Below are 15824 nucleotides of genomic sequence, written 5' to 3'. Positions count from 1 at the left end.
TGTTTCCTAGTATCTGTATCTCTTGATTTAAAGATGCAAGTAAAGTGTAAACAATACATTTAGAAAAGGTAACATTAAAATGGAAAGAATGAATTGACAAAAGTGTGGTTCACATGAAAAACATTTGGAAATATAATTTGGGATTGAGAAAAATAGCTAGGAGGGAACTGTCAAGTGATTTTAGGACTAGGCCAAGATTTCAGCAAGTGAGAGAGTACATACTTTCTACACCAGACTGAGATAACAACTCAACTCATTCTTTGAGCAACAAGCATAACAGTTCCAGTAATGAAGTAAGAATTATCATAACAGAGGGGAAGGTATAACAGCAAAGCTAAAGTACACAGTAACTCTCATCCATTGATCAGAAATGTAGCAGACTACTGAAATATTCCCACGTAATAATAAAATTAGAGCAACTATGTGTTAGAGCAACTTCTTCATTCTGATTCCATGAACATTTGTGCCCACATTAAGTGTTGAAAAATATATATTTTTAATCATAAGCTTAAGAAGAGATTTGCATGATTTCAGAACATAACAAAATTAAAATTTATATAAGAGAAGTATCTTAATTGTCAATTTTTTTTTGTAAATTTTATTTAGGTATTAAACCAGACAACCAGACTTGAACTTCAGCTTTTGGAACACTCTCTTTCAACAAACAAACTTGAAAGACAGATTTCAGATCAGACCAATGAGATAACAAAATTACAAGAAAAAAACAGGTAAGTTTGCCTATCAGCCCAACGAGATGCTATTCCCTGAAGTGCCCTCCTAATAGTTTTAGAAACAAATGTACTGAAGTAGGAAAATAAACCCTGGTACACAAGCTCCCCACACCCAGCTATGCTCATTACAAAGGACATATATTATTTAAAGCCTAGCAGATCATGCAGGTTTCTTCTCGTATTCTCTTTATATATCATTTTTCACTATTTAAAGTTCTCCTTTATTTAAGGAACTTAAGGCTAAAACTGCAGGACTTCTCAGTACGTCAGTTGTAGCCAATTTATATTCTTCTTTAGACTGATCAAGATGAAGTTATCAGTAACCTGATTCAAACTAATTGAGTGCAACCACATCTCCAAAATTTTATTTCCATGTAGTACACAGCTATCCTAATGAACAACCGGGTCATGGCCGCAATTTTTTTCTAACATGAGAAAAATAAAACACTAATCACATTCAATGTTCCCTACTAGTCAATGTTTGAAATTCAGACCAATATCCAACTGTTATTCTTATCCTTTTCTGTACTCAGCTGTGGTCCAAAGGCTCATACCTTTTTTCAGCTGGTTTTGTTTCCATATCACCAGGGTCTTATTTTACTTTCGGCAATAAATAGTTTACAGAGAAATTTAAAAGCAGCAATAACAGTAAGTTGTCTCCTTCAAAACCATGTTTTTTGATGAGAACCATATGTGCAAAGTGCTTTTTATTTTGAAAGAATTAGCTTAAAAAACCCATGAGACATGTTTTGACATTTTTGTTCACTAGTCTACTACACTTACATATGCTCCCTAAAGGTTTATCTACCAGCTTAAGAAGAGCAAGCATCCTTATCAAATGGAAAGCGAAGAAAATACTGAATTTTAAAGGTCACTTTTCTTTGGTGTTGAACTCAGCAGATCTTAGACTACTCTTGTAACATCCATGTAAACACAAAAGCATTGTTTCTCACCTAACAAAAGGCAATGTGACTTTGAGCTAATCTGCTTGAAACATAAGATTCAGGATTTTTTTTTCAATAATAACAATGGATTTTAGGTGAACTTCTGTCTTCTGGTCATGCACCTTTTAACATCAGCTTTCTCAGTGTCTGCATCAGAACAATTAGCAGTGAAATAATGTTCCATCCAGAGACCTAATCATACCAGCTCCAGAACTGGAGGTGGCTAACACATCTTCAAGTAACTATTTGCATGTTTCCCTGTCTTAATGCCATAACATTTATTCATATTAAGTATATATTTTAATTATAGGATGTTTGAAAAGTTCACAGTTTCATCTGTTTGAAGATGAGAATAAGTTTCATCTTTTAATAGGGTAAATCCATGAAATCTTAGTCACTATATCTTTAATAATGCTGAATTATCAAACACCCAAAAAGCCTGCAATACAGACTATAGCAGACAATGTTTTTTATTAATGTACCTATATAATAAATTAAAGCATATGTATGAAACTAAACTTTCATTTAGTTACATACTGCAGATATGGCATCAGAGAATGAAATTGAGTACTTATGAAGAAAGAAACTTCTACAACAGGGTTGACATCAGTTCAAAATTGTTTCTGGGGAGCCTAATTGTAATCTTTTATTTAGCTTTCTAGAAAAAAGAGTTCTTGAGATGGAAGACAAGCACACACTTCAGCTGAAGTCAATAAAAGATGAAAAAGATCAGCTTCAAGTCCTAGTATCCAGACAGAATTCTATTATAGAAGAACTAGAAAAACAGTTAGTTACAGCTACAGTAAACAACTCAGTTCTGCAAAAACAACAACATGATCTGATGGAGACTGTTCATAACTTGCTTACTATGATATCTACACCAAACTGTAAGTAAAAGCAGATATGCTTATATAATTTCTGTGCTATTTTCTAATTTATGTACATTATTACCTATAAAGTCTTACACCTAGTTTTGTCACACTTCTGCTTCTCAAAAAGTCTGTATTTTTTTGCCTGAGTTGATTAACCTACTTTTTAGGGGAGTAGGGGAAACAAACACATCATTTATGTGGTTTCTTTTCAACATTTTGTTCATCTCCTGTGGTTTACATTGCTTTGCCTGCCCACTTCTCCAGTGGTTCAACAAAATAGAGAGATGCCAAGTGTCATTCATCTCACATAGCATTCATTTGTGTGGCAATATACCAATTGACCAATCTAGGTTAGAATGCATGATGTAGGTCTGCAACATTTCTTCCTGGCTCACACAGGTTGTTTCTGCCACCTCTCATTGCTTTATGCACATAGAGTTCATCAAAGAAAGGACAAATTATAGTGGCTGCTAAAGGCAAAGGAATCAGCACAGGCATAGTTTTTACCCCCAACAACAGAAAGCAGCAGCCCAGGCCAACAGGTACTCCCAAAAGTCCTCCACTGAAGTTTCCTTGGTCATCCTAAAAATCCCTCAGCCTAGCAAATTTATAGGCAAGAATCTCACCCCTAACTGCCTGACAACCCTGCAACAAATTACAGCCACAGAGCATAGCTTCCAAATTTGTGCAGGTTCACACGCTCCATAGAAAACCCCACACAAACCACAAAGTTATAGCTACACAAGATTTAAACATTCCTTGCCTTGAATTTTATGTCTGATATGGTACCTGGACAAATTAAGAAGGTATAGTTGTTCCATAGAAAAGACTGTAGAATCTGGCGCATTTGCCCATAAAGTTCTCAGGGCTTAAAATATACACACATACAGAACCCCTAAAAAAGGATTTAAAATTAAATACCAGAAAAAATTTTTAAAAGTTGTCATTACACCATAGAAGACAGTACAGGTAGTCTGTGTTACATTACTGCAAGTTAGATCACAGAAAAGGAAAAGTGTTTGGAAGTCCTTACTTTCAGTAGTATCCCAAATAATATGATGTTGTAGGTTTTTCTAAACAAAGTAAATCCCAAGTTTTTTTGTCTTGATAACTGACGCTATCCCCTTAAATGCCATTACCAAGGCTGTACATGTTCCTGCTGATGTTATCTGCTATGCTAGTGCACAAATAAGTAAACAAGTCAAAGTCATGTTGGCTACAGCACTGTTAAACCCAGAGTGGAAAAAATAATGAATGTTTGCCAAAAAGACAAAATTAGCAGGGAAAGCTTCTAAGACAGTATACAAACAATAGAGTGTGGAAAAGCAATTAAAACACCGAACGTGTTATTTTTATATGTAAGGCAAAACACTTAAACAGGTAAATAATGAATAAGCAAGCTAAAACCAACATAATAAGCAACTGTAATATAAACATGTATGTATATGGCACCTAAACCTTTGTAGTAACTGACTGTGCTTTTTAGATTTAATTAAAAGGGAAAACACACGGAACCAACCCCAAAAGGTTCAAATATGAAATATCAGTCAGCAGGCAAAATGCCAGGAAATTCCAACCTCCATAGTTATAAAGTACTGAACGAAAAGATGAACCTTAGATTGTTCTGTAGAATAAGAAGGCTTAGACATATGAAAATGTATTTTTTGCACAAATCAATTCCAGAAGGGATGTCTCTTCAGTGGGTTGGGCTGAGCTGCCAAGCTTCAGTTTGGTACATATAAACTTGTTCCTGCTAGGCACAGGGGCAAAGAAAAACATCTAAAATCTTTGTAAGAGTAGTTCCACCAATCTACTGTATTGTAAAAGATTTCCTAACTCTTACATTGGATTTTACAATATTAGAGTACTGCCCAAAAGTGATTCTTAATATAATCACTTGCTAGTTAAGTATTTATGTAGTAATAGTTAATGAGCACATAGGTTGTAATACACGTAAGAGACCAGCAAAGGCAATGAGTGGAAGCAGAAACTGTTTAACTGAATGTCATGCAATATCCTTTCTTATTCAACATAAGTATTGGCATTTTTCAACTTATCAAGCAACCAGACTTCTATCAGAATAATGTCTCTAAATTATACAAAGTAACAACATACATAATAAGTATCTTGATCTGTCATTTCTTTCAGGGCCAGGCATATCTTTTGGAGCTGCAAAGCTTTACGCTGATTACATCATAAATTGCTTCTTAGTAACTTTTATTTGTCTCTTCTTAATGCCTTCATTTCAATTGTATTTTTAACAGCTAAAAACAACTTCATAGCTAAAGAGGAGCAAATCAGCTTCAAGGATTGTGCTGAAGCTTTCAAATCTGGACTGACAACAAATGGAATCTACACTTTAACAGTTTCAAACACGGCACAAGAAAAGAAGGTAGGATAAAGAGCTACCTAGGCATACTGGATGTTAAAAGTTATTTGATCTGGCAAATATGCTATTTTGAAGGCTAGTTAATAGTGAAGTTTACTACTTACCAAGGTCTTTTTATAAGCATTTCATCACTCCTAAGTCAGAATATCTAACAGGAAGAAAAAAGTCCTTCAGGTGAAATCTTGGCTCCTTTAAAATTAATGAGCATTTTGTTGTTTGCGTCAGCATGCCAGAATTTAATTCTTTTTTTTTCTGAAAAATTAACGCAGCTAAAGCAATAATGTACTGACATTTCTTTATAAAGTCTGTAACTCCATCAGAGTTGCTCTTGCATGATCTGCAGACTCCTATCTCCTCTTAAATTCTTAGTTCTTTCACATGCCCAAGTCCCTTCACATGGCAAAAGGAGGTAAAATCAGGGACGCAGAAGACTACTCATGGATGTATACTCATGACAGAGTTTTAAGGACATTTGTATAACACTTGCATTAACAATTAGATCAGCACGACTGACCCTGGGTAACAGAGAGGATTTTTCTGGAAAATATTGCTCTGATTTAAATAAAAGGTGAGTTTGCAGTGGTTTCACTAGATCAGTTTAAATTCCTCTGTGGATAGTTTTTCCCCTTATGTTTAACTGAAATGAACTTCAGCATCAACCTCAGTTAAAGCCATACGCCATAGCTCTATAGAAGAGACCTTGAGCCAAAAATGGCATTCAGTAGATGAAACACTGGATGCCTGACAGATGCTCCATCTACTGAAATAAATAAAACGATAAAACTTCAGATAGTATAGGTCAGTTGAAACAGTCAACAGAATGTGAAAGGGAGAAAAGTCACACGTGGATTGTGAGGATAAAGAACCAAAACCTGTAGTGAGCATTGGGAGGAATGGGGCTCAAAAGATGAATGTTTGTTTTTAACTATTCAGACACAGATGAGCAGGCTAAAGGACATTTCAATATAAAAAAAAATGCTTAATCTATTTCTTAGAAAAACACTAAATAATTTTCTGATGTTTTTATTTTCTAATTTCTACTGTAGACATTTCCTTACACAAAAAAAAAAAAAAAAGAAATATTTTATGGAATTCCAAAGGCTTTACTTTATTACATCAGAAAAACTAACAGAAAATTTAAAAAAACAGAGAAAAATGAGTCATATATAGAAAGGCAATTGGTAAAACCCAGACAGAGAAAGCATTTTTTCCCCAAGCTTGGATAGCAAAGGTTTAGAAATGAAATTCACTAGTGATTAGTCTTTAAAGTGCCAGAACTTCATTTAGCCCAAGCCAGACTGTGATCTTTACATTTACAAAGCTCTCAGCTAAAGGAAATAAGAAATTTGTTTGGGTAAGACCTATAAAATACAATAGGTAAAACCTGCAATTTTTTGCAGATATAATCTAGAGAAATTATTCACAGTCTGCTTCTCTTGGGGAAAAAAAAGTTAGTTTTCTTGTCAAATATTCTAGTCTAAATACATCTGTTTCACAAGAAAATTAGTTACATAAGATGTCATAAAGTAAAACTGAATGGTATTTAAATAGCACAGATATCTACAATCACAATTTTAAAAGCTAAAGGAGATGCAAGCTACTACATCTCTGAAGTAATAGATTGCAGCAGTCTTTGTTAGACATTTCAGGAAGGTTTACATTCCTTGGATCTCTTACTATTACTTGTCTCAAGTGTTCTTCTTTGGTGTTAATTTTACTGTCATATATAATATACAGAGCATGCATATTTTCTAAAATCAGATGCAAGTGCAGGGCATATTACAGAATGAAAATTTCTGTCGTAAACTTTACACTGCATTTTCAAAAGTAAAATCACAAATTTCATAGACTATAAAATACTAAATGCTTTACATTTGAACATGGAGGCTTAAAAAACTTAACATAAATACCCATTTTGGTAACTGACTAGGCTAAAAAGTAGTTAAAATGTACTAATTTAATTAAATTAGTATTAAATCAGTAATTTAATAATATTAAAGAATTTAAATTGTATTCTGTCCACTTCAGATAAAAAAAGACAGGGAAGGTTTTACTTACCATATGACATTGAAAATAAGAGACTAAAAAGTTTTAATCTGATGTTGATTTTTATACAAATATAGAGGAGTTGTCAAGGGAAGTGAAGGTTTAGGGATAATCAACATGTTACACCATTTTCAACTGTTTATGATGTGGATGGCTACTCAGACCAGGAAACAGAGTGACCTTTTTTATTTGCCAAAAGTGCTGCACTGCTGTTTATGTTTTCATCTTTTCCTCTTGTAACACCTTCTGACCTCTCAATGGGCTTATAAACAACTCCTGTGTAATCTGTAACTGATCCCACTTTACTAATTTGTCTCCCATCATAATCCAAAACTAAGGAACTGCATATGAGAGTTGAGAGGAAAACAATTATTTAATTCCATTAATATTTTCAAGCTTTCCTGTTCTGCACCAGGACAAAAGCTAAGTCCTTTTAAAAACACTGAGGAAAAACAGCAAAAGACTGCTGACACAAGGAAAAATGGCAGAAGCAAACCCAAGAAAAGTGAATAGTTTCATGTTTACAGCAACTGCATGAACCAATTAACCTCCTGGTTTTAACCAGGCAGAGTACATAAAACTGTTACCAATGTATTACTCCAAAGCTTAAAATAGTGACTGAAACAGTGGCTAAGGTCTTTCCCATTTCCACCCATGTTTAGCTGAATTTTTGTCCCAGAACTGACACACATTCAGAGCCAAGGCCTTTTAACCAAAACTTTCTCGCAGGAAGTGATTTCGGCAAGGTTGAATTCACCAACAAAATGGTTTATCATAACCTTCCAAGAAACTAGCTAGTAATTTCAAAAGGACCTTATGCCATGGACTTTATGTCTAAAATACACATACACATTGTTTCCAATGCCAAGCATTAAAAAAGATCATATGTGTAGCTTCACCAATACAGTAAGAATAAGTAAGATGATTTTGGTTTTTTTTCTGTGAATCTTAGAAGTCTCATCATCTGTCTTTTCACTGGTACCTGGTATAAGGGTAAATTAAATTATAAACAGTGTGTGTAGTTATTTTTTCCAGAACAAGGAAACTCGGACTGCAGTTCTTATCTAGTCACATCTCTAGGAGACAGAGAAAGCAGAGTACAAAATCATTGAACTGCACTTGCTTTAGCATAAAAACTGTAGTGGATCTTCATCCTGATAACTCAGCCTGAGCCTTACCATTCATAAAGTACGTCTGAAAACACTTACACCCCAAATACCCTCTCACAGTGCTACAGCTGCTAGAATTGTAAGCACTGAAACAGTTCACAAGATACTTCAAATATTCCCCATTCCAATTTGTTGTAACTTGAGAGGCTAATCTCTTTATTCTTTTTGGCATCTGTTTGAAGACTCCTGCTGCCTGTCTAATCTTGGTATCTATTTTTACTAGTTTTATCAAATGTTACATGTCTTCCTTTTGAATATAAAACCTAGGCTAGGTTGAAAGGTCAGAAGAGTTCTGTTCTAGTAATAAGTGATAAAAGAAAGCCTTAGAGATGACTGACATGAAATTTTTTTGGTGTGGAAATATACTCACAAATTTACATAAACTTCTTAAAATCGCTACTGGAAAAAAAAATCTATATGAGATTTTTATGGACATCTCCAATTTCTTATTATGTGCTTCAGTTCCTAGTTAGTTGCTTTTCCCTTTGGGAACAAATTTGCAGTACCCCAGCATTTATCCCAACAAACCTACAGTGCCTATAACAGCTAGTTGTCTTACCATTTGCTTACTTTCCTGCCTGTTGCAGGAATGTTTTATGTAGAACATCCACAGTCATTCACTGTTTGAGAATATTTTAATCTCATTAGAACAAAATAAACTGCTATTTAAAGGCATTTATTTCTTCAAAGTAATAATTCCAACTGAATCAAAATTTAGATGATAGGTATCAAGGAAATAGAATGTAACATGCCTACAGTAGCAATATCGACTGGACTTGCAGCTCAAGTAAATTAATACATGAGCTCCTACTGTACATACTTAAAAACTCCATGTTTCAAAGAAGGGTGAAACAGTTCTGTTCTCCATCAGACTGCTTATATTGTTCTTTCAAGTGGGGTGAAGCTTCAGAATCAACAACTTTCTCTACAACTAATGATATTTTACCACTGTTAAATCAGCTTTTTAACTTGTAGCAATGCTTAACAAAAGTATCTGCATCTGCTTTAGCCCATTCTTCGTATCCTTCCTCATAGCCCTCTGTGGAAATTAGTTTTCACATATACATGTAGATTAAACTTCATGAGTTAGCTTTCTGAAACAGACTGATCTCTTACATCTTCTGCCTTTCCTTTACAAGATAATTTTTATTTTACTACATTTAATTTATATACTGTTACCAATTTTTTACTGGTCATTAAATAAAGATGTTAGTAAAAACAAAGAAAAACCAGGCTTTGAGATGTAAGAAATTACACACATCAGTACAAATTAAAGTTGCTGCTTTCAATTAAATTCCATTCACATGATATACTTTAAGAAGTAATCCCTAATCCAACTCTTTTCCTTATGTATTTTATCTTTCCTAAAAATCTCAAATTGAATGTCTTATGATTCTCTGATGTTGAACAAAGAGTCTAGATACAAGCTTAAAATAAAGTATCTGATTTGGATTTCTAATGTGCTACAGCCTATTGAAACACTAATATATTTGATATTTCCAGCTGTAAGGGCTTTCTTTCCCTTCAAAAGTCTGATGCCTTTGAACAGTATATATGACACTGCTTGAACTGTAAATACCCTGTTTGAATTATATAAATATGTACGTGTGTGTGCGTATCACATACGTACAATCCACATACCCTAAAAGAGCCAACTACATTGAAAATTTAGTAAGGAGTACACCCTACTTCCTAAAACGACACATATAAAACTGCCATAGGACAGAAGGAAATTCTGGCTTCTCTGAAGTCACGCTTTTTCAATGAATTTCCGGGATGTTTAACAGTTCAAAGAGCTCAAATCTGCTAACTGCTAACACTGATAAGCCAGTGACCCAAAGAAGAGGATGAAAAAGCCATACAGGTTCAGTGTCATTCAGTCATGATCTGGGACATCTATAGGCACATTGTGACAAGCAGCAGTAATAAATTAGGTAATAAGTAAGACCACTGAGAGAATTTTTAAACAAGGAAGGAAACATCCGAATTCATACTGAGATGCTTGGCTAGGTTTTTTATTTATTTATTTATTTATTCATTTAATTAATTAGTCTCTACAGATGAAATATCCTATCAAAGTGTAAGAAGTCAAATCTTAGCTCCACAGCTGTAAATGGGAAGATGCAACTTCACTTAATAGATGAAAGATCTAGAATACAGATTAGAAGTTAATGTAGTTTAATACTCAAAATAGAATATAAAAACTTTTCAAAGATGTGAAATAATTCTGAAGAAGACTCAAAACTTTAGTATCTTGGCAGGAAGTTGTAAAAAAAAATTAAATTTACAAATGAGAGAGCATTAACTGTGAACTCTTCAGACAGGAATACTTGTACAAGCAATTTAATATTTTTCTTAAAGATAGTATTGGTACTAACATGCAATTTAAACAGATCCTGACTTCACTTTGCCTTTCATTGTACTGAGTTACACCAGCTTAGCTCTACTAACTTCACACATCTAGCTATAAGTTCTGTTAGTTTCAGAAAAGCAGAATTAGATGCAACAATTTCAAATCCTTTCTCAAGAAAAATTGTACTAGATATTCACATATTTACAAAATTTTCTTGTTAATTTGTCCCCTATTTCTCCCAAAGATTACTCCAAAATTCCTGTTAATTGTCAAAAGACTTTTTTTCCATCAGCATCTCCCCAATACACTGGCACCTTCATCTCTGACACTGTAGTGATTTAATCTAGAAGGAGATTGACTGAGCAATAAACTTGAATTTTATGTCCCAGAGATGCATTTATTGGGAATTCTAAAACTGAGTTCAGTGAACTGCTATTACATGTCAGTCCTTTCAAAGTTTTAGCAATGACTTGGTAAAATTAAGGTGATTTAGGAATATTTGGAAACATCTTATAGTTGTTACTTTTTTGTTCAAGAATATAACATATCCATTGCAGTCTGTATAACATGGCTTCAAGATTTAAGTTTGAGATAATAACTGTTCTACATTTACATTTAACTTTGGGGTCAGACCATTTGCAAAGGCACTGAACAATGACTGTGGAAATAAAAATATATTTCAGTTTGCTCACTGCCTGAACTTGACAGTATACTCTGAAAAGCCATGGGAAACTTGAACAGATCTCTCACAAAAAAAAAATGGAGAAGTGAAAACATCTTTTAGAAAAAATATATCACGAGGAAACTCACAAAAATACCGGTGCAAGAGGGAAGCATAGAATAAGAAATTACATTCCTTTTTTTTTTCTTCCTTTAACAGCAGCTACCAGCTATTCTTAAGGTGTCATTTGTATTCTGTTAAGTGTGATACAGAGGAATATACAGAGGAATCACATTTATTTGTGGACAACCACAACCGATGTGTATGACAGCTATGAAAAACCTGCATTTTTAACACATATTTTGCACAACTTGCCTTTCTGGTTTTGTTTTGCTATGACTTATATTGTTACATACTTACTCTGACAGGCCTACTGTGACATGGAAACTGGTGGAGGAGGTTGGACAGTTATTCAGAGACGTGAAGATGGCAGTGTGGACTTTCACCGGACATGGAAAGAGTACAAGATGGTAAGCAATGTTTTCTGAAGCCTTAAATATTAGTTATTATTATCTGAAATCTAATACACTAAAGTTACATTAATAGCATCCTTAGAATGTAAACAACTTTAAAAAGTTGTCTATGTCCTTAGATGCTCATCTAGAAAATGTCAGAGTCCAATAAGTTGTTTGTCTAAGCAGACTAGCAAGTGTGATGTTTGTTTTTAAAGAGAAACCTTACTTTTCTTTAATCAACTGTTCCATCATATGTCTACATTTTTTGAGTTATTTATATTTGTGTTTCTAGTGGCAACAGTCGAAACTGCTCCAAATCTATGAAGTAATACTGATTCACTGTTTCAGATTCCTGAGCTTGTCTTTGCTGAAATTAACTTTTTGACATATTACAGACCAATAACCCTCATAGACACAGTAAAATTCTCAGTTGACAGACTTGAAAACTATTAAACTTAAAACCAGATAAAGTGATAATTTCAAATGCAAACAAAAAAAACCTCAACAAAACAAAGCTTTAATATAACATATAGTTTAAAATATATACCTTGAATTACAGGGATTTGGTGATCCTGCTGGGGAATACTGGCTGGGGAATGAGTTCGTTTCTCAATTGACTAATCAGAAGCGTTATGTTCTTAAAATACACCTGAAAGACTGGGAAGGAAATGAGGCGTATTCATTGTATGACCACTTCTCTCTAGCAAGTGAAGAACTAAAATACAGGTAAGCAGAAAAATCAGACTTGAATAAAACAAAGCTCTGATAGTAATAATTCTAAACTGGGTAGATGCATGAACTTATTTTGTACAAATCTTGACTGTTTTCCATTTCACTCAGAAAATAATGCTTGCTCCATTTTTTACCTATTGCCTAAAAAAAATTATTTCTTTTTCCAAAGGAGAAAATGTGTATTTTACTAGTGCACACCAGATTTTAATGGACCTATTAATTATGCTCCCATCATCCTTAAATGTAAAGCTTCAAATGTAAAGCTTCATAATTTCTTCTTACATCTTAGTTAGAATAAGAAATAATATAAATATTAAAGAAATACTTTTTATATAAATACTATCATAATATTATACACTTTTAGTAGTATCATAGTATTATATATTTTGAAATAATATCATCCACAGCTGAAATATATGGGCAGTTCATAGTTCATTCTCCCAGCTCTCTGTAAATGCAGTAGATACTGTTTGATTTGCTTGAGAAGAAGCTAGAGACTCCATTGTATAACAGATGCTTTCCTACTACATGGTCCATGAAATGTTTCTCTTTAATAATCATACAGAATCATGGAGCTTTAGGTGACTGGACAGAAAAATAACCTACATTTAGGTGAATTTCTCCAAAATTTCTAGCAGCTATTTGTTGTAAATAAAGTCAGTCTGACACCTGAGAGAACTGATGCTGTTATTGCAACTCAAGTCTTATATGCAAGCAAAGCAAGTCTGAACCATCAGCATCTGCCCCCTACAAAACATTAGATCTTAATGCCTTGGTAGTATACAGTTGTCTCAGCTCCAAAGTAAATATTTTTTCATCTGGAAGCAGTCAGAATCTACAGCAGAGATTTTTTTTTTTTAAGTAATGCTTTAAAATACTTAGAAAGGCAACCTTTGCAAATTGGGTCATTACTCTTGTCTATTTACAATATTAAAAAATAAAAACTACTGAAAACTAAGATGGTAAAAGAAACTTTCTTATAATATGCAACCAAACATGGAATGCATCATAACATGGAGTGGTTTAAAGAATATATTTAACATTATGAAAAAGAAAAAAAAACAAAGAAAGTATTCAATTAAGAGTATTTTCGATGCCCCATCTGGAGGGCAGTGTTCTAGGCCAGGCTGGACAGGGATTTGAGCAATCTGGTTTAGTGAAAGTGTCTCTGCCCGTGGCAGGTGGATTAGAACTAGGTGATCTTTAAAGTCCCTTCCAACCCAAACCATTCTATGAATTTGTGATCCATTACATAAAAAAAGATTAATACATTCCAAATGCTGGGAAGACTATGGGTTGGACCATAAAACTGAAATTTCTTTACAGAAAAACTGAGATCAGAATGGACTTCGAATCAAACTTTCTGACCTCAAAGCTAAGAAGTCAAAGCAGGTTGCTCAGGGCTTTTCACTTATGTCTTGATAACCTCCAGAAGTGGAGACTGCACAACCTGCTTGTCTGTCCTCGTGGCAAAAAAAGTTTTTCCTGATACCTAGTCAGAACCTCTCATTTCGATTTCCATCCACTGCCTCTTATCTTCTCTTATATTAAGATGTACTTTAAAAAAATTATTAATAACAGTAAATGAATAATACTGTGCTTACATTAGACTTCAAATTATATTTAAGGATCAAGCCTAGGTGCACACATTATACTTGGAAATTTTAATATAATTTATGTTATAAATTGGCTTACATAATTTTGAACTCACCTTAAGAAAATAACAGAATAATTTTTTGAAAAGACATTTTTGAGAAATCTGTAATGAGCTGATCTTTTGAAAGCTAAATGAGTAAAAATTCATTAATTCAATATGTTTTCAAATAAGGAATATAAAATGTGTTAAAATAATCTGTTAAACTCCCAAAGACAACTTCTATCATAAGCAGAGAATTACATGCAAGATAAAGATTGACCAAGGGACAAGTCAATTCTCCTCAGAGATTCAGATCTCCTCCTTAAACGAATAGAATGCCTCTGAGAAGCATGAGGTATCCAATACAGAAATGCAACCACCAAAGAGATACTATGGGAGTAGAGGGTTCAAATCCTTCCAGTTCGGTGCTCTGTCTCTCCCCACTGCGACTGCATCAGCACCTGTGTAAGCACATCCCAACACAGCAGCAGCCTCACTGAAAGCTTACCTTGCCAGGGAATTGAAGAAAACTTAAATACCTGCAATGATTTCATGCTAATAAATCTATGAGGGATGTGAAAAGGAAGAATAATTAGGAAAGTGGAAAGGGAAACACTGAGCAACTTTTAAAATGCCAGTCACTAGCTTGTAATTAATACTCCAGATAATGCTATTATTTCTGATATACGCAGAGTTGTCATGATAAAGTGCTATGCTGTGTTAATAGCAATATGGGAACCAAAATTTTTGTTTTAAACTTTTAAACTTAATAAAAAAATATTTTTATTACTGTGGCATGAAAGTAGAACAGTATATTTCAGTATTAAGAAATACATGATCTACAAGAAAAATTCCAGGAGTTATTATATACTTGCTCTAATTTGCTTCTAATATGATGACATGAACATCATCTCTATAAATGTGGAGGCTGTTCATGAGAATATTGTGCTGACCATTTCTATTCATATGAAAACATTATGCTGAAAAACAGCTTACAACAGTACATTGGCCAGAAGAGAACTTAACTATTTGAACAGGATATTTATTGCAAAGTATTCCATCATTATTTTGCAGATCAGATACCATCAACTTCCACTTAATAATTGTTTTTCCATTTCTCACTTCTACAGGATTTACCTTAAAGGACTTACTGGGACAGCGGGCAAAATAAGCAGTATAAGCCAACCAGGAAATGATTTTAGCACAAAGGATGCAGACAATGACAAATGTATTTGCAAATGTTCACAAATGTTAACAGGAGGTAGGAATGTTTTTATGCTTTTCAGTCTTCCTATTTTTATTGGCAGTGAAATTGTCTACGAGATAAACAGTGATAATTTTGAATTAGTAAATTTTGACTACTAGTATGGTGACTCCAAATGAAGTACTTTATCATTTTACAATGGTTAGTTAAAGTAAAACAAGAGAAGTTAAAAGTGGAGGGAAAAAAGTCTCTAAAGCTGGGCTACAAGAAAGTCTGTAATTGTGGAACTAACCAGAAAGACAGCAGATTCTTCCTCCAAGGAATGAAATAACAGTCACAACTCCCTGAAAAAAACCTGTTTCAGACATCCAGCTCGTCAGTGAAATGGCTCCTGATTCTTTAGGCATAAACTCTTTCCCTAACTACCCAGAGGAGAAAATCCCCAAAAGCTGCTGTGTACTGCACGTGCTACGGAAGGCAACACGAATTCTAAATATATTTTGATATAATTATGAAGTGGTAAAGATACATCACCAATATATCTACATTTTTCTAATGATCGTTTACTAGTT

The 15824-nt window shown here is 33.8% G+C and overlaps 1 protein-coding gene across 2 annotated transcripts in view; it reads left to right on the top strand.

The window, feature by feature from the left end:
- Positions 1-15824, top strand: part of ANGPT2 (angiopoietin 2) — a 40916-nt gene that overhangs the window by 22857 nt on the left and 2235 nt on the right. For both annotated transcript variants that reach the window (XM_008925844.2, XM_018088902.1), the window contains 6 exons: positions 607-728; positions 2330-2562; positions 4812-4939; positions 11594-11695; positions 12240-12406; positions 15179-15309. In XM_008925844.2, the coding sequence (XP_008924092.1) occupies positions 607-728; positions 2330-2562; positions 4812-4939; positions 11594-11695; positions 12240-12406; positions 15179-15309 (883 nt within the window). The remainder of the gene's footprint in view (positions 1-606; positions 729-2329; positions 2563-4811; positions 4940-11593; positions 11696-12239; positions 12407-15178; positions 15310-15824) is intronic.

Source organism: Manacus vitellinus, unplaced genomic scaffold (genome assembly GCF_001715985.3).
Source record: "Manacus vitellinus isolate BGI_N305 unplaced genomic scaffold, ASM171598v3 scaffold_11_pilon, whole genome shotgun sequence".
Classification (NCBI taxonomy): Eukaryota; Metazoa; Chordata; class Aves; order Passeriformes; family Pipridae; genus Manacus; species Manacus vitellinus.
The sequence above is the reverse complement of the archived record's forward strand: the minus strand, read 5'-3'. Positions and strand labels throughout refer to the sequence as shown.